The 22933-nt window shown below is 40.8% G+C and overlaps 1 protein-coding gene and 1 long non-coding RNA gene across 3 annotated transcripts in view; one reads left to right on the forward strand and one right to left on the reverse strand.

Annotated features, from left to right (window-relative positions):
* ntn2 (netrin 2) overlaps nucleotides 1–7972 on the forward strand; it is a 43355-nt gene extending 35383 nt beyond the window's left edge. For both annotated transcript variants that reach the window (XM_077503225.1, XM_077503226.1), the window contains exons 6-7: nucleotides 3338–3412; nucleotides 3482–7972. In XM_077503225.1, coding sequence (XP_077359351.1) covers nucleotides 3338–3412; nucleotides 3482–3861 — 455 coding nt within the window. In that variant the 3' untranslated portion in view covers nucleotides 3862–7972. The remainder of the gene's footprint in view (nucleotides 1–3337; nucleotides 3413–3481) is intronic.
* Nucleotides 7973–21525: 13553 nt separating this feature from the next.
* On the reverse strand, nucleotides 21526–22875 carry LOC144005563 (uncharacterized). Its single transcript, XR_013279615.1, has 3 exons — nucleotides 22576–22875; nucleotides 21926–22159; nucleotides 21526–21650 (listed from the first exon to the last, which is right to left on the reverse strand). It is a non-coding gene; the product is annotated as an uncharacterized LOC144005563 (long non-coding RNA).
* Between the last annotated feature and the right edge of the window lie 58 nt (nucleotides 22876–22933).

Consider the following 22933-nt stretch of genomic DNA (forward strand, 5'->3'; position numbering starts at 1 on the left):
CCCCCGCGACCCTTGTGAGGAATAAACAGTCAAGAAACTGGATGGATGGATGGATTATCCTAATACGACTTTAGCTGTTTAAAAAAAAAAAGTTAATTTATAAACTTACAACTTGCAAAATTGACATTAACATAACATTGAAGCTAGGGATGGGCGAGTACCGATACCAGGTATCGGTAACGGGCCGATACCAGCCTTTTTTCAAGTACTCGAGTACTCGTGACGCAGACGAGTACAAGCGACCGATGGCAGAGGGGGAAGACGTTAAGTGAGTCCTCCTTGCCTGTAAGTGGCGCTAGCTTGCAGCAGTTTTTCACCAAAACTTCACCGGTTTGGAAATACTTCAAAATTGTGAATTTTAAACTAAAAGAGCATTTTTGTGTTTTATTTTGAGCGTTAAGGCTATTGAAGAGTGACTGTGCTGTTTTTTTTTTGTTTTTTTGTTTTTTTTGTTTTTTTTGTGTCAAAATTAAAGGAAATATATTTGTTTAAAAATATCTTTTAGTGATTTTTTTTTATTTGTCAAAATGTACGACTGGTATCGGCTGTTGGTATCGGTGAGTACTGAGGGTCTGAGTATCGTATCGAACATCCCTAATTGACACTTTTCTCCTCTAAAAAGTATCAATTTGTTATCGCGCATGGTGGCATGGCTACTTTTAGAGTGCCTCATTGTTGGCCATGAGTGTGTGTAAGTCATAGATTAAAGGTAGAAGAGTGAGGTGTAAAATAAAACTAGAATTGACCGAATAGACCGGGGCTTCTTCCTGGCATGGTCACTTTAGAGCGCCTCATTGTCACGATTAATTAATAAATAATAAATTACAGTTACTGGAGACTTTAGCGTAGCAACATGCAGTTATGTAGGCATAAGAAAGATGCTAGATGAGGTAGCATAAATGGGGACTCCAAAATATTTAATACTGGTTTTTTAAACACCCCAACACAGTTATTAAGTCTCTTTTTCTTCCCCTTCCTGTTTTTTTTTTCTACTCATTTTGCCTTATAAAATCTCCTTCTCACTGATACACTGCCAAACATCCTGGACATTTTTATGACTTTCCTGGTCTTCTGTTCCTTCCTAAACTCCTTCATTTGCTGCATCCGTCTTTCCCACCACCCACAAAAAAAAACAAAAAAAACCCACGCAACACCCTCACTCGCATGCGACGCGGGCATTTTGTGTGCGCGGTGGCTTTTGATTGATTTACTTTGGGAGACGACGTGACTGGCTGGTTTTCCTTGCGAAAGCAAGCTCGACCACAAGGACCGGGTCCAGTTTACCAGCATGTGGTTTCTGTGTTTCGTAGTCTTGACATTCCGAGCAGGCCGCACGGTCAGCTTCCCGTGTCCCCTCAAGATGCCTGACTTCAAACATGGGAAATGTTTTCGAATCCGCTTTCATGTTGTCACTCCATCATTGTCAGGGTCTTTTTTTTTTTCTTTTTTTTTTTAACTACAAATATGTGACTTAAGCACGGATCCACATTTCCACATCATGATGGCGCCCGTCTGTTTTTAATAGTTCATATGATCTCCCCCTCCTCCCTCTTTTCATCATCACGCAACAATTTGAATTTTGATAAGAATCAAACATACGGGAAGATTTACACGCGCGTTCTCGCCAGTTTGCCTGCGGGGTCTCCATCTAAAATGAAATTATTGTCATTTTTCTATCGAGCTTTCAGAACGAGAAACTCGGGGAAGAGTACAATTCCATTGTCGATTTACGAGCAGGATGACTGGGACAAACAGTTTTTAATATGTATCTGGCCAATGTGTGGTCTCGGGCTTCAAGCAGGCAGCCAAGGCCCACTCGCACCATCCAAGCATGACCTTCTTCCACCTCGCTCTGTCTTTTCTCAACAACCTCGAAAACATGTCAGACTTAACACTTTGAGTCCTCTGCTGTGTTTCACCTGCCATGCGCCACACGTGCTGTTGTCCAGGCTTCAGATGGGGACGTCAAAATGTTGGGGGGTTTTCTTCCACACAAAATAGCCACACTAATCTTAACATCATCCTTGAGTCTTTGCCATGTAATCGAATATGAGCTTTTTAAATGAATTTGTGTTTGGGTAATGATGTTTTCCGAATTCCTGGTTTTCAATTGAATATCACATCATTGCATCCTTGGCTCATGCCACATAATTATTTTTAACACATTCACTGCCATTGACGGTTATAGACGTCAAAGTTCCATTTTAACTGGGCTGGCAGTGAATGAGTTAAAAGAAGAGGCCAAGTTCTCTTTTTAGAGCTGTTTATTGACAATCCCAATTGAAGTTTACTGTAAAACGAAACAATTACAAGTGGTATTTTTAGCCAGACCACATAACTTTACCTTACAAACATCTGTCTCAATGCTAACACATAATGGGAATATAGACAGGCTAAGGTAACTAGCATTGACAACTACATGTGATGGTTTTTAGCCTTACAAAAGTCCTTAAAGTGATACTTGACTCATTAAGCCATTTTCAGCAGTAAAAAAAAAATAAAAAATTGCCCAAATTTAATTTGATAACTTCATTATTTTTCATGTACAATTAATATCTTTAAAAAGTTTTTTTTTTTTTTTTTTTCCACTTGCTGTTGACTGACAATGACATCATCTGTGCTGAGGAAATAGGTAACGACCAATCAGGGCTCAGTTTGCTGATCAAACCCAGAAAGCAGGTGAGCCATGACTGGTCGTTAGTGATGTCATCTTCAGTCGACAGCAAGTGGAAAAAATACGTTTTGAAAAGCTAATACTGGACAAAATATTAACATTTTAGTACTGAGAATGGCTCAATGGAGCACATAATGGGAAATGCTATCGACATGCTAAGTTCACTACTAGCATCGACACTGCAGTAGTTAGAACTTGTAAACCTTTAAGGATTTTTTTTTTTTTTTAACACAAAGGGTAACTACAAATCCAGACAGACAATATAGAAATAGTTCTCAACGACAACAATCTCACCCTCTGCGAAAAATGATCTTTGAGACTTTCTTCTTCTGCGTTTCATCATCAAATCGACGATGTAGTAGGTCTGTATATATTATACTGCCTCCTGTTGGCCAAGCAATGCACACCAGACACAAAGACCAGTTCATGCTAGTCGAAATCGTGATGCGCAATTACATTTAATTGAATTTATATACCTACTATTTGTTTTTAGAAATAACAATACTGTTAAGGACTAAATACAATACTGTACTTTGTAAGCGCTTGTTAATGAAAATCACTTGCAATATCTCTTATTTAAACATGTTAAATTTTGGTAGCGCTTTTAGCAAAAGTCATGGAAAATGTTGTTTTTTATATTGCTTTTTTTTTTTTTTTTTTAAGACTGTGAGTCCTACTGCAAACCAGTGAAGGGCAACTTGAAGATCAATATGAAGAAATATTGCAAAAAGGATTATGGTAAGTGTTGATTAGTATAGTGTGACATATTTAATGTGATTGTTGACTTGAGACTGAATGTAATTTCAGCGGTGCAAGTGAACGTGCTGGACATGGAGACGATCGGCGACTGGGCCAAGTTTTCCGTCAACGTCATGTCCGTGTACAAAAGTCGCGGCGAACCCTTAAAACGAGGAGACAACATCCTGTGGGTGCACATGAAGGATCTGGCCTGCAAGTGTCCCAAGATCCAGATGAGCAAGCGCTTCCTGGTTATGGGCGGAAGCGACGGCGGGACGAGCCCGGGGACGGGGGTCGGGCCCGGCGGGGGGAACTCCAACCCGGGGGCGGAACGCGTGGGGCTGCTGGCCGATAAGAACAGCCTGGTGATCCAGTGGAGGGACGTTTGGACGAGACGACTGAGGAAGTTCCAGCGCAAAGAGAAGAAGGGGAAGTGCGGCAAAGCATGATGGGAGAACCCTGACCCAGTACGGGAACGCTGCACATTACCAAGACTGCATGTACCCGACCTGTTTTAATTAAGGACCACATTTTGTGTATATTGTATAATTATTTTCCTTTGTATTTTTCCAAGATTTGTCGTCGTAATATCTCGTCTTTCTCGTCCTGTGGTTTGCCTTAAAAAGGGACCGTTAAAAAGGGTATGAAGTGAAGACGAAAGCAAGACAGCGTTCCGGAACCCTGAGACAACGTTGGAACCATCAACTCTGTTTCCAACCACTGCTCCCCCAAAAACTCTTCCCAAAGGATTTTAAAAAGCAACAATGAAGTCTTAAGGAATCGCCTCCAATCGCAATGGGTCGTTTTCTGGTACCAGACATCAGCATGAACTTCTTTGGAATCTTCTTTGGATCTTTTTAATAGTCTTTGGGATTTTCCACAACAAACTTGCTGCTGGCACCAAACTGGACTCATGCAAGCTCACTGCTTATTTTCTTTGCCCGTTATCTCGTCCAACCTTTATACATACCATGACAGCAGAATGCTCAGATGGTTTCGAAAAGTGTTTTTTTTTTTTTTTTTTTCCATACCTCTCCCTGGTTGGCCCCTCGAGTTTGCTGACAACTTTTTGGTATTTCAGAAGGACGCAATCATCTTTACCCGATTCGTTACTCAAGAAGCGAGACTTGACTATTTAGTCTGAATGAACGAGGCAGGAACGTTTTTAGCGTTCGTCAAGAGCGTACTGTATTATGACATGAGACTATCGCATTTCACTCCTCGTGTGTTTTGTCATATTTGCATGTTGGTGGTTTGCGCTGCCCCCCTCACAGCGAGCCGCTCAAGAAGCATCCAGAACTTATCTCCCCTGTCATCTTTTGCCAAATGAGCACAGTCGGGTTTTTAAACTTCATTAAGACACTATGAGAATCAAATCCGTTTCTCGGATTTTTATCCTCCTTTCATTCTGTAAAAGACATTACAATGTACGGTATAAGATAAACAAACTTTTTGAATCTGAGGTTCGCATGGCAGCCAGCGTGCTGACAGGCATGTCATGAAAGTTAGCGGTTGTTTGGCTGAGGCCGAGGCTGCTTGTTTGGCTTGTCCTTCCTCCAAAAGACTCGCTCCTCTGCTTCGCATCAGCCAAGCAGCCGCCGAAATACCCCCCCCCGAGCCATTTTTTCGCATGTTGTGTATTGAGTGTTTTAGATAAGTGACAGCGCAGGTTTAGGCTGCCAAATGGCATCAGTGGCGCACTGTAAGCGCTCCTTTCCCCCTCCGAGAATGTACGTCAAACTGTGAAGGACTCGCGCTCTGATGTATTGATTGTGTTAGCTCGCCCTAAGAATGTCCATATAGTGGAACTTTGAGGCTTTGCGCCAAATGAAACGTAACCAAAATAAGTTCTTGTCAACGGTTGATGACTTCATACGAGCATCATGACCCCAATGGGAACTAAAGTGTAACCTCCCCATAGGAAAGCATTTTAAGTGTTGTGAATTAGTTCCTGTCATGTCATAAAACTTTGAGGCATCAAAATCATTAAAAATAAAAAAAAGTCGGAGACACGGTGGGCGTGTCTACAGAATATGCTAGAACCACACCCCTTTCAGGTGTCACTCAAATGCCTTCACTACAACCTGGAAGAAATTGTCTTGCATCTTATGTGTACAATGATTGGCTGTCAAAAAAAAAAATCGTTCCTTTTGGCCCTATGACCTTTCTCATCTTGATGTACGCACACTCATGGCAGACGACGACGCGCTCTAAATTGCTAATGCCAAGCCATAGCCCTCATTTAACACATTGGCTGTCAAGGCTGACTTAAAAAAAAAAAAAAGAAAAAGAAAACTGGTGCTTTCAACTTTCTCAGTGTGTCCTACGCACACTTATGGCAGATGACGACGCGCTCTAATGTGGCAATGCCAACCTGTAGCCCTCATTCGCACATTGGCTGTCAAGGTTGATTTTCCACCTTTCTCAGCATCATGTACGCACACTCATTGCAGACGACGAGGCGCTCTAAAGCAGCCACGCCGACAGACTGTCTGAAAATTGTTTTTGCCGTAGCCAAAAAAAGTCTGAAAAAAATGAAAATTAATACTCCATAGTCTGTCTTTGCACATTTTCAGCAGTTATCTTCAAACATTTATATTTAGTAACAAATCTCAAAATTCATCTTGCAGGGTCTTTAATTATATTTCCCATTTTTTACTAATGTAATTATTAGCTCCGGTTCACTGAATCTCTTAAAAGGATAAGCAATATGAAAAAAAAGAAAAAAAAAGGATAGTTATGATTTTTGCATTCACTGATATTTGCATCACAAAAAAAAAACAAAGCCAAAGAAAAAGCAAACCATAAACATTGTCACATAAACATTTTGGTTAACTTTGGAGGTTGCACTCATGTCAATTTTGTGTCTGGATCTCATTTTGCAACAATATCTCCATGCCATATTTTCTATTGGCGCTCTCTCAAGTGCCCACCCTGAACGCCGACGTTAAGATACGAGCGTGCCAGATGTTTCCTCGTCTTTTTAGTGAGCCTCACAGGGAGAGCCGTCGTGTTGTTTTACGTTAACGAGGCCCAAAGCTTGGCAATAGAAGCCGACCCCTTTTGTGCGTTTGTTTCTTCCGCCGCAGCTTTTTATAGCACTCACAGGTGTGTGTGTGTGAGGGAGTATGTCTAATTAGTCCACGCAAGTAAACAAGTGATATTCACATCACGCTTTGTACCCTCATTGCTTTTGGTGCTGAAATTAGACGATGTTTTTGGATGTACACACTACCTACATGAGGTACACTTGCACAATCTAATGAGTTTAAATTTAAACTATACAAAGGTGAGGCAGAAACCAAACTAAACAAAAAGCAAAAGACAGTGGTTACATCTTTTCCCCAAACTCTTTTTCAAAGATCTTAGAGCCATGTGTGATGCAATAAATTAAACGATACGCTGACTACAGTTTAGTTCTTTCTGCACCAAAGCTTTACATTTAACAAGCTAACTAAAACATACAGTATCTGACCTATTTTCACTTGTGATTGCAAAACGAAATATATCCCAGTCTGTCAGTCTTGAGGCGACATCATGTCGCACGGCTCCCGCAGAGTTCTCGTAGATTTCTTATCAAGCCATTTTCAACACTCTAATTTGGTTAATAAAGTATAAATATAACAAATGACGTGGGGACATACCACTAGTATTGATTTGTGAAAAATAAGCAACCAATTCCAAACGTTCTTAACCATCACGCGGCCATTTTGCCACTTGAAGTCGAGTGAAAATGACATCACTGCTGCTCAGGCAATGACCAATCACGACTCGGCGTGCAAAAGTTACATGACCAAACTTAGAAAACAGGTGGTCATACCTGAGCCCTGAGCAACTGTGATGTAGTCGAAAGCTAGTCGGAAAATGGCCGCCCCCTGAGATGGGTAAAAAAAAAAAAAAGGTGGGTTTTGCTGCTTAATTTGCCTCAACTCAATATTTAATCGGAATGTGTTTACACTAGTGGCTTTGCAGGGAACATTTTGTCAAGAAATATTTGGGTTTCTTCCTTTTTCAGCCAGATCTGTCATCGGATAGATTTGTGCAGGTGTACCTAATAAAGCGTCCCCCTTGTTTGCCAAACACTTCCGTGTCTTCCTCCCATTTCCCCCCAACTTGTCATGCTGTAAATATGCGGCGGGCTGGCGTCTTGTGTCGCGTCACGTGAGGCGTCAACTGATGACTCGCGTGCATGGATTGTACAAACAAACCCGATGATGTTACACGGCCTGGAGATGTGTTTCAGATGGTACGCAGAATGTATTCCTGACAAGCGCCCTGTTGTAAATACTTTGGTGCGTGAAGATGACTAAGTATGTGACACGGGGATGATTGGACCCTTTGATTCCCAAGTGGAAGTACAAATGGGAATGGACCCTGCCTCTTTCTGTGACGTGAATGTCTGGAGTATCTCACTCGTCCCGTGAAGTATTCACAACCTTTTGTTTTGGTGCATACCCTGCTCTCCATTTCTATATCCAAGTCTTGTACTTTTTCCCCTTGAGGCAATGAACCACTGAGTTTTTCATCTAAGTGATACAAAAATAAATTATTAGCTAATGAGCTGTGTGCTGTGTTGATGATCTGTCTCGTTAACTCATTCACTGCCATTGACGGAAAAAGATGTCAAATGAGGCATTTTTTTGCTGGTCTGGCAATGAATGTGTTAACTTAAAAAAAAAAATAAAAAAATCAAAGTGGCCCTTGCAGCTTTCTATTTTTCTGTATGTGGCCCTCAGATGAAAAAGTTTGGACACCCCTGCTGTACATTATATCAATAATTTATAATTGCTTCATTGATTTTTACCATGTTGAACTCATTCACTGCCATTGACGGAAAAAGACGTCAAATGATGCATTTTTTTGCTGGTCTGGCAATGAATGTTTTAATAGTAGGGATGTAACGATATCCAAACATCACGATATGATATTATCACGATATGGTCACGATATGATAATTATCACAATATTGCGGGGTTGTGGCGATATTTAAAAAAGATCACAATATTGTAAAAAAGAGAGCTCATATTAAAAAAATAAATAAAAAAAAAGCACAATATTGTGGTTTTGTACATAACAACAATGCATATCAACCACCTGCAATCTCTAATAACAATATTGATGCACTTATTTGCTCATGCAAGCACACATTGATCGCGTCACAAGCAAATTAGGTTCCCCTTCATCTGACAATTAGCATAGATTTTCAACATAGAAGGCCAAAACATCCCTAATTAAAATTAAATTGCACTAATAAAATAGCCACTAGAGGGTGCTAGAACTGCACAAATGGAAATCAACATGACTTTTTTTTTTTTTTTAACAAATGTGTTCCTTTTAAATATTGTGAACATGACGACGACGATATTGTGGCAGTTTTAATATCACAATATTGCCCTTATCGTGACATCCCTAGTTAATAGCAAAGTGCGGAAATTTAGAATGAATACGGCTTTCCCGTCGGAAAGTCGGCTCGCGCACGCATCCGGCGTGTTTCCACTCACTGGTGATCGACCTTTTGGGAATGAGGGATAGAGTAGCGAGACCAAAAGCTCTGTAAATAAACTGTGAGGCACACCAGTGTACCTCACCTCCGTGGAAACCTAACACTCCAATCAAAGTCTGGTCCAAAGCAGGAAGGTTTTTTGTTTTTTTTCATCCCCTTGTATTTCACTCTGTCACCTACATGGTCCTCTCTCCCCGAATTCCCAATTTCTATCCAAACAAAATCCTCCTCCTGCTGGAAAGCAACCATTTATCATTCAAATCCCCCCCCCTTGCCTAACCTACCAAGTCGTGTCTGGATGTTTGTAGACCTTCACCATCAAACGCATCCGTCTTGGACATCCTGTCTTCCATCTCGTTGTTGTGCCAGCGTCTATTAGCGGACAACATTTCAACTTAATGGACAGCGCTTTATGGTCAGATGAGGGAGTCGGTGACAGGAACAGACTGTCAGAGATTGGGCAGATAGTACTTGCGCGCGTTCAGTACGAGTCCTGTTCAGGGACAAGGAGATTTTGCCACAAATGGGGTCATGTTTGTTGGAATCAAACTGTGTCTCTTGTGTTTAATGTAAAGGAGACAACACTACTACAGTATTAGTTTGTAAAATTAATGAATTCTTAAATCTTTTATAAAGTGAAAATACATGTCTTCTTGTTTACAACACTGCCTAAAACTGCAACCATCTTGACTAACCGTTTCCTAAGGCCACCCTTAACTACAACACTCCTCTACGATGCAATGTTAGCCAGAAGCTAGCTTGTGAGCTAAAAGACTCGTGGGGTCCTCTTGGGCAGCAGTTGGGAAACGAACTCGAATTTCTATTACGACATTGAGCTGTTCAGTCAAGTCATATCCAAGGAAGATGCAATTTCAGGTTGTAGGCGTAGCTAGCTAGCTAACTCACAGCTGTCATATGGGCTAATGTATTTGAAAGAAATCCCTGAATTCTCTTTACAGCAAATTTGTTTGGACATACTAGTTAAGTTGTGTGGCATTAATTAGACAGGGTTTACTCATATGTTGTTGTTTTTTTAACCTAAGAACAAATCCTGTGAACACTTGCCAAAATCCATTCCTGACATTTTTAGCGCTGACATATGCAAAAATAATGGATTGTTGAAGTGTTTAATGCTCAGTTAGTAGCAATTCATATTCCAAGCTGGTTGTCAAATGTAAAAACAAAAAAAAAAGTGATATATTTGTACATCCTGATATGCTAAATAGTTTGACTTGTGTTTTAAGACATAAAAGAAATTCCAAATCCAACTGCTAACAAAATCTTTGCCCCCTTCTTAATGGCTTTTTCCTGTCTTAAAGCGTCTCTCAGGAATGAATGAATGAATGAACGAATGAATATATGTTTATTGCTCACTCCACAAGTTAAAACCAATGTGTATGTCAGAAGCTTCATCTTTTGGACAGCCCCGCCCTACTAATATATGTCACATTTTCATTTCTGTTGACACAAATCAATAACGATAATAACATCCATCCATCCATCCATCCATTTTCTTAACCACTTGCTACTCACAAAGGTTGAGGGGGGTGCTGGAGCCTATCCCAGCTGGCTTCAGGCAGTAGGCGAGGTACACCGTGAACTGGATGCCAGCCAATCGCAGACTATAATAACATAAATAACTATAATATATATTTTCATTGTGCAAAATGATCTTCCGCCAGAAAAGTAAAGAACAAAATGAAACCGTGTTCAAATGTGGCCCAGTGGTTTATACGAAAGCTAAGGAAGTTTGTGTTTCTTTGACGGTGACACAGTGTAGCCGAGCTGTTTTTTTGGAAAGCGGCGAGCTGTTTTGAGGATTTTGGAAAAGTGTCCAAAGACGCTCCATTCTTCTCCACATTCTTCTTCCAGCACTCACCGAACGTTCTTTCATATGCTGCCAGCGCAGCTTCATTGGCTTTAAAATGGAGCCTCATTACCACTCGGCTTTAAAGTTCTACCGTCTTTTCCAGCAGAGGGTAGATTGTGTGTGCGTGTGTGTTAGCTGTGCACTGTAACTCTTGTTTTTTTTGTTTTTTTTGGAAGCTTGGTTCAATTCTTTCTCTTGTTTTTTTTCCTCAAGGAGAGGAGTCTGCATGTGTGAATATGTATGCATGTGTGTGTGTGGCTAACCACACGTATAACACCCCCTCCCCTTTGAAAACCGCAAAAAATGTGGCAAGAAATCTTTGCATGGCTGCATCATAAATATTCAGCGCCGAAGTTCTGATCTGATTCTCTCTTTTTGAGCCGCGCGTCTTCGCTGGGAGTGAAAGCAGCTGTCGTGTGACGAGTCCAAACTCCCTATGGACGTCGACGTGCGTGACAATGGCCACACCTCTGCTCGCACATCTGTCATGCTTCCATCCTTTCGTTTAATAAACGCAAATTCCAGCACTCCCCCTTGGGGAATGTAGGACAGTGACACCCAAGTGTTACGTCACAATTATAGAAACATTCAGTAATATGCAAGAACACAATATGACAGGATGTTACTGGAACAGTTCAGAATCAATATTTGCATTGGTTTTCGTGATTGTTCCTTTCTAAAAAGTCTGACTAGAACCCAATTGTTTGAAAACCAAAGCAATATTTCCCATAGAAGACAATGTAAATCCAATTAATCCGTTCCAGAGAAGGTTATGAGGATGCCAGGTATTTCCACTGGGCTAATGCCCACTCTTATTTCAACGTATCAGGTGTATAGGTCTTTTATTTATTTATCAGTTTGTTTGTTTTTTGTATCAAAAGTGTTGGTGTTATCAGTATCAGTGACTACTCAAGAGTTGAGTACTTGTAAATGCTGGTATCTGTCTAAAAAGTGGTATCTAACATCCCTACGAGAACATTTTAGTTTTTTTTTTTGTTTTTTTTACAGAGTATTTTTTTTTATCTTGCTCTAAACAAATAGGCTACTTATATTTTTTTAAACTAAAGCTAACACTTAATCTATGAAATACTAAACTAAAAAGAAACCTTTTTGGAAAAAAAAATAACTAGCAAACTCCCTCTAAACTGATTAAAACAAATCTTAAAAAAAAAAAAAAATCAAAAAGTATTGGAACTCTGGAACCAACCAAAAATATTTTATAGACACATATATTACACACAGAAAAGTGTGACATAAATATAACTGACTATTGAATCAGATGGAAAAATGCTGACATCATCAAGGACCAGCATACTGACCCTGTAAGAATGACTTTTAAATAAAAAAAATATTTAAAAAAAAGCCCCATTTTGCGAAAATAGTTTAAGTTGCATCAACCCACCAAATTACATTGACGTAGCAGCAGATAGAGGTTGAAATCTGATTGGCTCAGCAACAATACCCAAAACCCACAATCATGTACTGGAAGTAGTGCAGCCAAGAGAAACGTGTCAAAATGAAGAGAATAGACTGTTGGGAATAAATTAATAGCATTTCTTAGAAGAAATGTTATAATTTAGTTTGCAAATTAGGTCAGTGCGTCTGACAGTGTTTCTGCTCACCAGTGAGTGCGAGGTTCAGTGTTGACTTGTTTATTGTACCAGCCAGTGATTGGGAATAAGTGAGAAATAAAGAGGGTGTAATTCAAAACCAAAGTCGTTCCTGAATTAGTCAGCTTTTAATCCATTCTGCAGCTTTGGTTTTGATTGGGCGCTGTTGAAAATAGGGATGAGTCTCTTCAAAGTATGTAACATTAGAGGCACGTGCATGTGGTGATGTATTTAAGAGGACATTGACTCATCAAACCAATCATGTTTTCTTGAGGTCATTGACCCAATGGTTGCCTCATAAACTGAGTTTTGGTTCTAACTTGACCTTTGTAAAAACGCCATAATTCCCACTTGGCGTTAGCTCGGCGTTCTGGTCTTTCTCTAGAGAAGAGGAGGACATCTTTAGTTGCCGGGACTGAAGACGAAACATGACTGGAAAGGTCTTGGTGGTCAAGTGCAGCCAGATGACATCCCAGTCAAAGGGAAACCTCTTGAGCTTTCGCAAAAACTATCAAAAGCGCTGATGGCACTTTTTTCCCCCTTCGTCCTGTCATGTGGTCTCCATTTTTCACTTGTTCATTTTCTCATGGCTTTTTGTTTGCCCCCACCCCCCCGTCGTCACCCTCCCGAGCCGTCCGTCCGCACAGATAAGTGGGCATCACCTCAACCTTTCACACGCCATCACATGGGAGCAATCAGTACGGGCTTTGGCAGACAAATTAGGGCGGTTAATGCCGACCGGGGACCAGCGCAAAGGTGGGGAAGCTGGCGCTAAACGCCAACAGATGCGGTTCGAAAGGGACCGGGTCAGAACGGGAACGTGTGATGCAGTACAGTATGGGGTACGGGGCACTTTTAGGCTTTTTATGAAAGGGACGGACGGGTCAAGTGCTGACTGATTTGGCGCAAATGACTGTGAACTCAACCGGAACGTTCAAAACGAACCAATTCTACCAGGCTATATCGCAACAGATGCAAAAATCTACTAATTTTGTAAAAAGATGGAACTAATACAGATTATCAATACATATTAGTCCATCCAAGATTGAAGATATTGCAAAGTAAAAGCATTAATTGCACGTGAACGTCCCTCATGTCGTATTTTCCACTGGACAACTGGGAATTTATTTTGATACCCGACTTTCCGAGTTGAGAGAACTTTTCAAGTTTCAATATGACGGAGAGTGCCGCGGGATTCGTGAATGGCAAGAAATATTAACACTTATAAGGGCGTTGTCGTCTGCTAGAAGGTTGTTTTCGAATCTTACACAATTACGTAGCATACACAATTCAACGTTCTGTCCTTTAGAACTCATTATGTGCTTTCAGCATTCCCACATATGTTATTGAGATTCTATCATCTTACTTATTATAATTATTATAGCGTTATATTCTCCTCACTTTTTTGCCGTCAAACTACTCCCACATAATACTTCCGATTTCCACCGTTCAAATTTCAACTTGTTTTCCGTAATTGTTCGGTTTTACGAGCAAAGACGACAGACATCGGCTGCTCTGTGTATTTTGTTGCTACAACAACAAAAGCACATGAACAGAACTCATTTGTAATTAGGAGCGTCCGAGTAGTAAGGTCCATCCTTCCCATAGAACGTGAAGGCAGGGTAAAACTATGGCGGATAAAATTAACACTACGACAGGATGAACCATTAAAACTCTTCTCTGCGCCCTTAATCGAAACCCTGATGAACTCGCAAACGTTCACCCACTCCGTGGGATACGTGCTTTTACTAAACTTCTCACAATTCCGATCCTGAAAGTTAACGGACACTGGGGCACCGTTTGCTAGCTAAGGCATACCACAAAGCTCCCTACTCTGCCCCCCTCGGTTCACCATTTACAGGCACCCTTGCGACTGATAGATGGTCAAGCATGAACTTTATGTTGGTTATGTGAATTTAGATGAGACTGAGCAAGACTGTAAGACCTAAATAACGACTTGGCTTTCTTGAAATTTAGTGTTGACTAGCAAATGCGGCTCCGCCATTCTTCAATTTGCAGCCTGCATTTCATTTGAATGCACACCAACGTATGTTCAAGTAAGAGGTGCGGTGCGGTGTTAAGAGAGCAGAACGCTTCCTAAGGGAGCCCAAGACCACTTTCCCGCTGCGCCGCCTCCAGGGGCGAACTTATGGACAAGCGAGGCCTTGTGTCAACCCGACTCGGGCTTCTTGTTTCAACAACGGCCGCACCTGTGAAAATATGGGCGGCGTATCCACGTATCAAACCAAATAAACTCACCTTGGCGTCGAGCGAGGGCACGCTCCGTTGACAGGTGCCACTCGGCGGCCAGTAAAAAAAAAAAACTCACTGGCGCGCTGCTTTTTGAACGTATAGAGGCGCTTTTATGTGCGGCCAGATTTCTGCTCTACATGTCAGAACTACTGAGCAAAATATTGAGGACCAGCCATTTTTAATAACACATTCCGAAGAGCGTATGTCACAGCTTAGCGGGGCCAAACGGCACCCAAGCAGTATAAGCTGCGGAAACCTGACTTCCTGTCCTCTGCTTCGGTTTCCTGTGCAGCAAGGCCTCGAGCCAAGCTTCAGCCAGGGCGGCACAACCACTGGCAGCATGTGAGCCATTGCAATTTATTTACTGGCAGTGTGACATCAGAGCATTGTGGCACCAATGCTGAAGGTGGGAGGCTGGTGGAAGTCATAAGTAAGTTAGAATTTTTCACCTTTCAGATTTCAAGCAAGCAAGTTACTTTCGCAAAAAGCAAGCTAATCAAGTTGCTAAGTTTCAAGCTAGTTGAGTGTTTAATACCACACCCAGTTGAAGTTCATCATCACATGGAACTAAGAGAATTAGCTTTTTCGCTAATTTATTATTTAGCTAATGCTAAAGCTATTAGTAGCTATTATTTAGCTAAATATTTAAATTTTAGCTAACCTATTAATTTAGCTAATGCTAAACAGGCAAGCATGAGTCTCGCAATGTTACGGATATTTGAACTCAATCAGCAAGTGGCTAGCTTACTGAGTCAGTTATGAAACTTTTTTACGTCAAAAACGGATTCATTCTTGAAATTTTGTAATTATGTCCTTACTGCATAGTTTTAGTAAATGAATATTTTTCCAAAGTCCTCGTAAGAAGAGGGAAATGGCCTCATCATGCCGACATGGACTGCAAAAACGATCAAGAAGTTGATCTGAAACCTTTTGTACCTCTTACACTGTACATCTGGGAAGTTTTGACTATACGGCCTTGAGTATTTTATATACATCATAATGTTCAGATGACGCTGTTTGAAGCCGTTTTTACAACTGCATATGGTTAATCTTTACTCTTGTTTTTCACTGTTAAAAGACACCCAGCGGACACTTCTTGAGGTACATCTGCTGGACATCCAATACCGGCACTCTGTGAACCTTTCTTCCTTTACAAAGGTAATCACGTTTTGGTTTGGTATTTTGTATTCAAATGTGCTAATTGGTGAGTTGCAGTTGTGAGGCTGACAATTACCTCAACCAAGGAAAGTTTGGATTCTATGGTTTTGGAAGTTATTTTGTGGTCATATTCAAATTTGGTCACATATATTGGGTACATTTACACATCTAGATCTATAATACAACTACAAATTACATAATTGAAATTATTATTCAAACTAGAGCCACCAGCAGCATTTAGGACATCATTATTTGTGCAAAATTTCGCAAGTGTTCGTCTAGGTTTAGACCATCAAAAACAATAGCATTTTTCTTTGCAAACAGCGCATCACCACGGCAACAGCATGCGACAAGCTTTCAATACGTTCTCATCTTAAACAGCTTTAGTTTGAAGATGATCCGGCAAATTCTCTAAGAGTTTGTTAAAATGTGAGCCCTATAAAAGACTTAAAAAAAAAAAAAAATGGTGACAAATTCCAAAGGAATTCAAAATGGTGGACTTCCTGTTAGCTTTAGCATATGGCTCCAAAGTTTTTTTTGTTTTTTTTTAATACAATAATTAAACAAAATGTAAAAACTTTTTAAACACATTTTTAACATCATTTCATTGAATATTGTGCAGCTCCACATGATGTGTGCACCTTAACCACTTGGGGGCAGTGTAATATAGATATAGAGATACAGCGATACCTCGGCTGACGAACGCTTTAGCTCACGAAATTTTCGCCTCACGAACATTAAATCGCGAGAATTTAGTCTCTGCTGACGAACTACTTTTCGGCGGACGAACCAAACCACGCGGTCGAACAGCACCACGGTGGCGGCCACGAGAAGCTGACGCACGCTCACGGCGTCCCAGTTCGTCACCCCCTTTCTTTTAGTGCGGACGCGGTTTGTGTTTGATAGACATTTTGAGTGTACTTTTGCTATTATGGGACCGAAAAAGACCCCACCACAGGCTAGTGTTAAGCCTAATGCTTACCAGCGAGGGACGGCGATTCGGCGGCGCTTTTGCATTGTAGTCAATGGAGTTCGCGCCACTAAAAAAAGCGAAAGTGCCATCACGTACCTCAAAAAAGGAGAAAATCGTGCCACGGCTGTTTAGTCCCAGGAAAGAGGTGAAAGTAGTTGGCGGTGCTCACTTTTTGTTGACTCGCTAAAGTGCTCCACTTCCTTGTTCACCAAGGGACACGCCTCCTCCGCTCCGGTGAGCACGAAAGTGCGAATGAGCCGCAACCGTTCCATAAACACTCTACGCGGTGAAACGCTCGCGAATGAAGTAAGTCTACCATTGCTACTATCCTTAAGAACTACCATCACAAAGTAAAATAAAACGACTTTATTATACAGTACAATTTATTTCTTTAATTACAATACAATAGCACATTTATTATACATAAAATAAGGTATATTTTTGTGTAGTTTTAAGGCTTATTTAGTAGAAAATTATGTTTTATAGGGACCTGGGAACGGATTATTCTCATTTTAATGGTTTCTTATGGGAAATAAATGTTCGGAAGAAGAACTTTTCGGCTTACACATACTTTCTGGGAACCAATTATGTTCGTGAGCCGAGGTATCACTGTATTCTGCACATGGAGAGGGTGACAGCTCCTCAATAAACTGCAGTCATAATCTAACTGCAATACATCCCACTGGGAGGTATTTATGACTGTCGCAACATGAGAAGTATTAGAAGCATCTCGCAGTATAATATAGTACAGTTGTACAACCAAGATAATCAACATTGTTTTATTTTTGTCTCTAGGATAGTCGTGCTTGGAATGTAGCGCTAAAACCACAACACAAGTGCAATGTGGCTCTCGTTCGCCGCCGTTCTTTCGTTTTGTTCCCAAGAGAGGTCACAGGGCTAAAAGGGCTCTTTTGTCTGATTAATGGTGTTTGCTTCACTTGCATATTTGCTGCCTGGCGTTGATAAATCCCAGCGTCCTCGTAAAGTGAAAGCGCGCGCAAGTTGTTTCTAAATGGCAATTGTTAACAGCTCGGTGGTCTCTATAAACACGCAGCAACTCGAATTGCGAATAAAAACAAGGTGGATTTTAAAAAGGGAAGATGGCGGAGGCTGTAAAGATGTCATATCCAGGTGCCTGGCATGAGTTCGCGTTTCAGCAGCTATCTGTTAGCTAAACCAGTGTTTCTGGGATTTATAGTGACATATTAAAAAAGGGTAAAAACTGTGGCACTACAATTTCACCTAGGGTTGCTAACTGTCCCGTATTTTTCCGGGACGCCCCGTGTTTTGGGCTAAATTGCTATGTCCCGTAAAATAATTCTCGATTTTTACACGAAATGCAGCAAACGGCATCTTAGCCACTTTTGGACCACGGCTGCTCCCGTAGGTTGACAAGTGACAAGGAAGTTGCTCGTAGCCAATAAAATGAGTCGCTGGGTGTGACGTTAAGTGGAGATCTTGCAAGGTAAGAGAGTCAACGAGAGACTAACTAAATAGACAGGTACAGTAGCTCACTAGCTAGTTAGCTCAAGATAGATAAATGGATGATAGCAAGTTGCTTGTTAGATATCTAGCTAACCTATCTAGCTAGCTAGCTAGCGAGAGAGAGAGAGAGAGAGAGAGATTTTACACCGATTTTACACATCATGCTCACACCACCATGGCACCGTGCCGTGCACCTGTCCCTTATTTCGGGATGAGAAAGTTGGCAACCATAATTTCACCACAAAGCAAAGACATTGCTAGTCAATCTGGTCGCGCTAATGCTAAATGGTATCTTGGTTGACAGTTAAACAGCTGTAATTCAGAGCATTGTTATTAATGATCTTAATTTTGACCCCAAAGTTTTTTTTTTGGCAGATCCTGAAAGCTTCCCTCTGTTTTTTCTGTTTATTTGTTCATCTCTCACACATGTTGGCTTGTGGTGTGTGTACAGCAGCACGGAACGGCACATTCCGCAACTAACACCAATCCTCCAATCGCGACCGTGGTCAGCATTTTTCAGCAGCTCTTTGTGACGTAGCCCCCAAAATGTGACGTTAATTGTTATCTACAGGGGATTTGAATCATATTTTTGTTGATTAGTCTCAGATAACTGACAGAAAAATAACTGCAAAAAAAAGAAACCTATTTGCTGGAAGTTACAGCTGTGTACACTTCCAAAGTGAGGCATGTGCGGCATCGACGTTGCGAGGGGAGATGTTGAGCGTTCCCCTGAGTCAGCATGTGATGGTTTCTTGTCAGCCTCCAAAGTGGCTGTTTTTTTGTGTGTGTTTTTTTTGCCACATGCGTGCCAAGCCTTCAACATCACTGACAGCTGTTTTCTCACATCCTCTGCGGCTTCGCGCCAAGAAGATTCCTCTCGCTCTTTTTGCCGGTTTGTCTTGACACTTTTTCGCATGCGTGTCAGGATGCTCACCTCGAATGAGAACCTTATAGGGTCATTTTGTTTCTATGAGGTCAGTTTTATTACTTTATTTGTTTGGAATTTCAATATTTTTTGGTTGATTGTTTGAACTATATAAGCATTTAAGGGATGTTCGATACCACTTTTTTTCAGACCGATACCGATACTCAGACCCTCAGTACTTACCGATACCGATACCAACTGCCGATACCAGTAGTATATTTTGACAAATAAAAAAAATCACTGAAAGATATTTTTTTAACTAATATATTTATATACTATTGTAATTAGTTACTGTAATTAATTACTGTAATTAGTTACTGTAATTAGTTACTGTAATTAATATATTTCCTTTAATTTTGACAAAAAATAACAGCACAGTCACTCTTCAGTAGTCTTAACGCTCAAAATAAAACACAAAAATGCTCTTTTAGTTTAAGATTCACAATTTTGAAGTATTTCCAAACTGGTGTTGGTGAAAAACTGCTGCAAGCTAGCGCCAGTTACAGGCAAGGAGGACTCACTTAACGTCTTTCCCCTCTGCCATCGGTCGCTTGTACTCGTCTGCGTCACGAGTACTCGAGTACTTGAAAAAAGGCTGGTATCGGCCCGATACCGATACCTGGTATCGGTACTCGCCCATCCCTAAAGCATTGAATGAAACATAAACTGCCTATAGGTCGCTTGCACATCGTAATGCATCATGGGAGTTTTTCCTTCGGGCGCCATATTGGGTGTCCGCCGGTTCACAAGGTACACTCGCGAGTTACACGGTAGAGCTTATCAACCTGATGTAATTTTCGCAGTATTTTCACGATTTACCGGAAGATCAAAAACAACGATACAGGCAGAAGGTGTCTCTGTGTGGCGGGATTGATCCTAATTACGTCCTGACCAAGGGTGATTTTTTTTTTGACGGAGAAAGCTTGCTGGCCAAATGTGACATCTCTGGACATCTTTCCCTACCTCGTGTTGACAACATGCTCCATAACACGCCAACAAATCCCTGGAGGCTTACAATTATTTTGTAAGCGGGTGGATACAGAGTGTAAACTTTAACATCGCATCAGAAGAAACGGTTGCTGTTGCACGTAAGTAAACCACATGGTGTTGGTAATTCTGCACACAAAAATGTTGATTTGTTCTCAGGCTTCCTGTTATCATTGTGTTTACATGCACAGCTGGGTTTACCTGATGTGGTTTTTCTAATCATTTTATAACAGGCAAATATGGCAGAGCGTATAAGAATAAAAAGTAACTGCACAGCCTCCCCGTGGCTAAATTAAATTTAATGCTACCCTTTCACTAGTTACATGTTACTTAATCAACTTACTCTAAATGGTTAAGGTTAACCACTATCAGAGGACGTATTTTTAGTTTCAGTTTCCAGTACAATAAAACGTGTTCATGGTAACTACTGAGCATACTGACAGCTTTTCTTATGATCTCACGGTTAAGGAGGCTGTCACAACACCCAATTTCTGTCTGGTGCCAGATGGCAACAATTCCCATCACTTGTCACGACAACACCAATAGTATTACCAGGTATGTATGGCTTTACTTTTTGTAGTTTCTTATTTCATTCTATGTTTCATATTTTCATTACAATGTTTGTAATATTTTCAGATTCAGGCACAGATGAGTTTAACTGGACGGACTTCTGCGACTTTGTGGTGTGGACAAAGTGTGATTGAGCGAGTCCACCCAGATCGCTCGTTTTGGCCAGTTGGAAAAGCCAGAGTTTTTTTTCCCCAAAATCCCCTCCTTACCTGAACTGCTCGGGAGAGCATTTACTAGATCAGCAGTGGACTTCCAGTGTTCCTGCTCAGCCGCTGTCACCTACCACTTGCTCATGTACTTCAAAGATGCGGAATAAAGTAGTTTTTTGTGCTGCAGCAGATTGTAAAATCAAATGATATCACTTGAAGTGTGCCAATCTAGACTGCCAAAAGGACAGTGGTTTTGTGACAAGTGTGAAACAAGGATTATTGGGAAAACTGTAACACAGTACTGGTACTTGTCTTACATTAAACAAATTTAAAAGAGAGCAACTTTTTCCTCTGTACATAGCATAATGAAAGTCATTGCGTACCCCATCAACATTACATCATACCGTCATCTCAGGATGGTAGGCACCTGTGCTAAAATAAACTACATTAATTAACAGTTCAATTTTTAACCCTGAAATTACTACATCTAATCATTATTCACTTCATTTTTTGTGCTTTTAGAAATAATAGAGATTTATGCCATTACTTTAAGAGGGACCATATTGCACATTGAGTCAAATCCTGTCATTTGTATTATGTATAGCTTTGTAAACAAACCCAACAATAGAATTTGTATAAACGCTGCCTTTATTAGCGCCAAACAAACAGTCGCATGTTGTCCTCCTCCAATGCTTTGATGCTCGCCTTCGTTTCCATCATGTCATTGGCAATCAAGTCGGTGTGGCATGATATCCCTAAAGAAAAAAATAAAGAAAAAAAAAATCACAAAAAAATACGGTACCAGTAATAGGTTTAATATAGTAAAGTAGTATAGTTTTTTTGTCAGTGTAAAAGAAATGTACACATTTTGTTGCATTTTTTAATGTATGAACATTGCTACAGGCAAATACTTATTTCTATAAACACTTCCAAATGTCTCTAAAATATAAGGTGCGTGTACACATACAAACAAACACATACATTCACTCATGCATACAATATATCATGTAATGAATTCTGAGTGGCATACCAGAGTCAATGATGTCAGCAGTACTTGAGGGTACAGGTTACTGGAGCCATCTGGCTGCATAACTGCAACAAACTCTCTGCCACTTCCGAGTCGTCTTTTCTTTGCTTGTCTCTCCTGTGCACGTTCATATCTTGGCACCGACTGGGCTGAGACATAGATGTTGTAACTTGGGACCCAACTTTAATGTTGGAGCCCAGTCGGGATGATTGGACAGAAAAACGGGCGCAGGGCGACCTGTTAAAATAAACAAATATATAAACAAATAAAATATGGAAAGACTGGTTATTTTGCCGCAGTAGGGTGGCCGTGAATAAGTTCTTTAGCATGATGTGTAGGCTACCGGGGGTCTGTTTACTTGCATCAGCCCCTTCTGTCTCTTTTTTCCAAGTTTACATTTTGCCACCAAAAAACATGTTATCGGCATTAAGAGCCCAAGACTAATCAATCCAATTTCAGCAGTAAACACTTTGCACTGGCACTACTTGGGTGAAAATGTTCGATGTTAGCTTTCGGCTAACGTCCGCTAGCCAGCTTGTATTACCGAACTTACTTGCTCATGAATCCAAAACATAAGCAACTTGCCCATATATGCGCGGTCGAAACGTTATTAATCCTCATGCATTACATTAAATAAAGGTAAATAATCTTACCGCTCACAAAGTGATCGCTGCACACACGAGCCCAAAGTAACGACTTCCCTCCGGAGTCCGCACTCCTCTGTCTCCAGGCCCTGGTTCCTAATTATTTTCGGAATTCGGCAGAAAGGCCGACCATTTTCCCCCTGGGCTTTGTTCGAACAGCCAACGATGCAGCAACAATGTACCATTTTAAACGCAGACAACAAACGTGATAGATACGTGTTAGACCGAATCGCTACGTAAATGGAGGCCACCCAGCATGGCGACTACGAGAAATCCGAGGCGGAAGTGACGACACGTGCAAGCGACCTATAGACTGTTTACTGTGCTCTAATTCCAATGTGCTTACATTATTTTTAGAAAATGCAGA

This window comes from Festucalex cinctus, chromosome 17, assembly GCF_051991245.1.
Source record: "Festucalex cinctus isolate MCC-2025b chromosome 17, RoL_Fcin_1.0, whole genome shotgun sequence".
Taxonomy (NCBI): domain Eukaryota; kingdom Metazoa; phylum Chordata; class Actinopteri; order Syngnathiformes; family Syngnathidae; genus Festucalex; species Festucalex cinctus.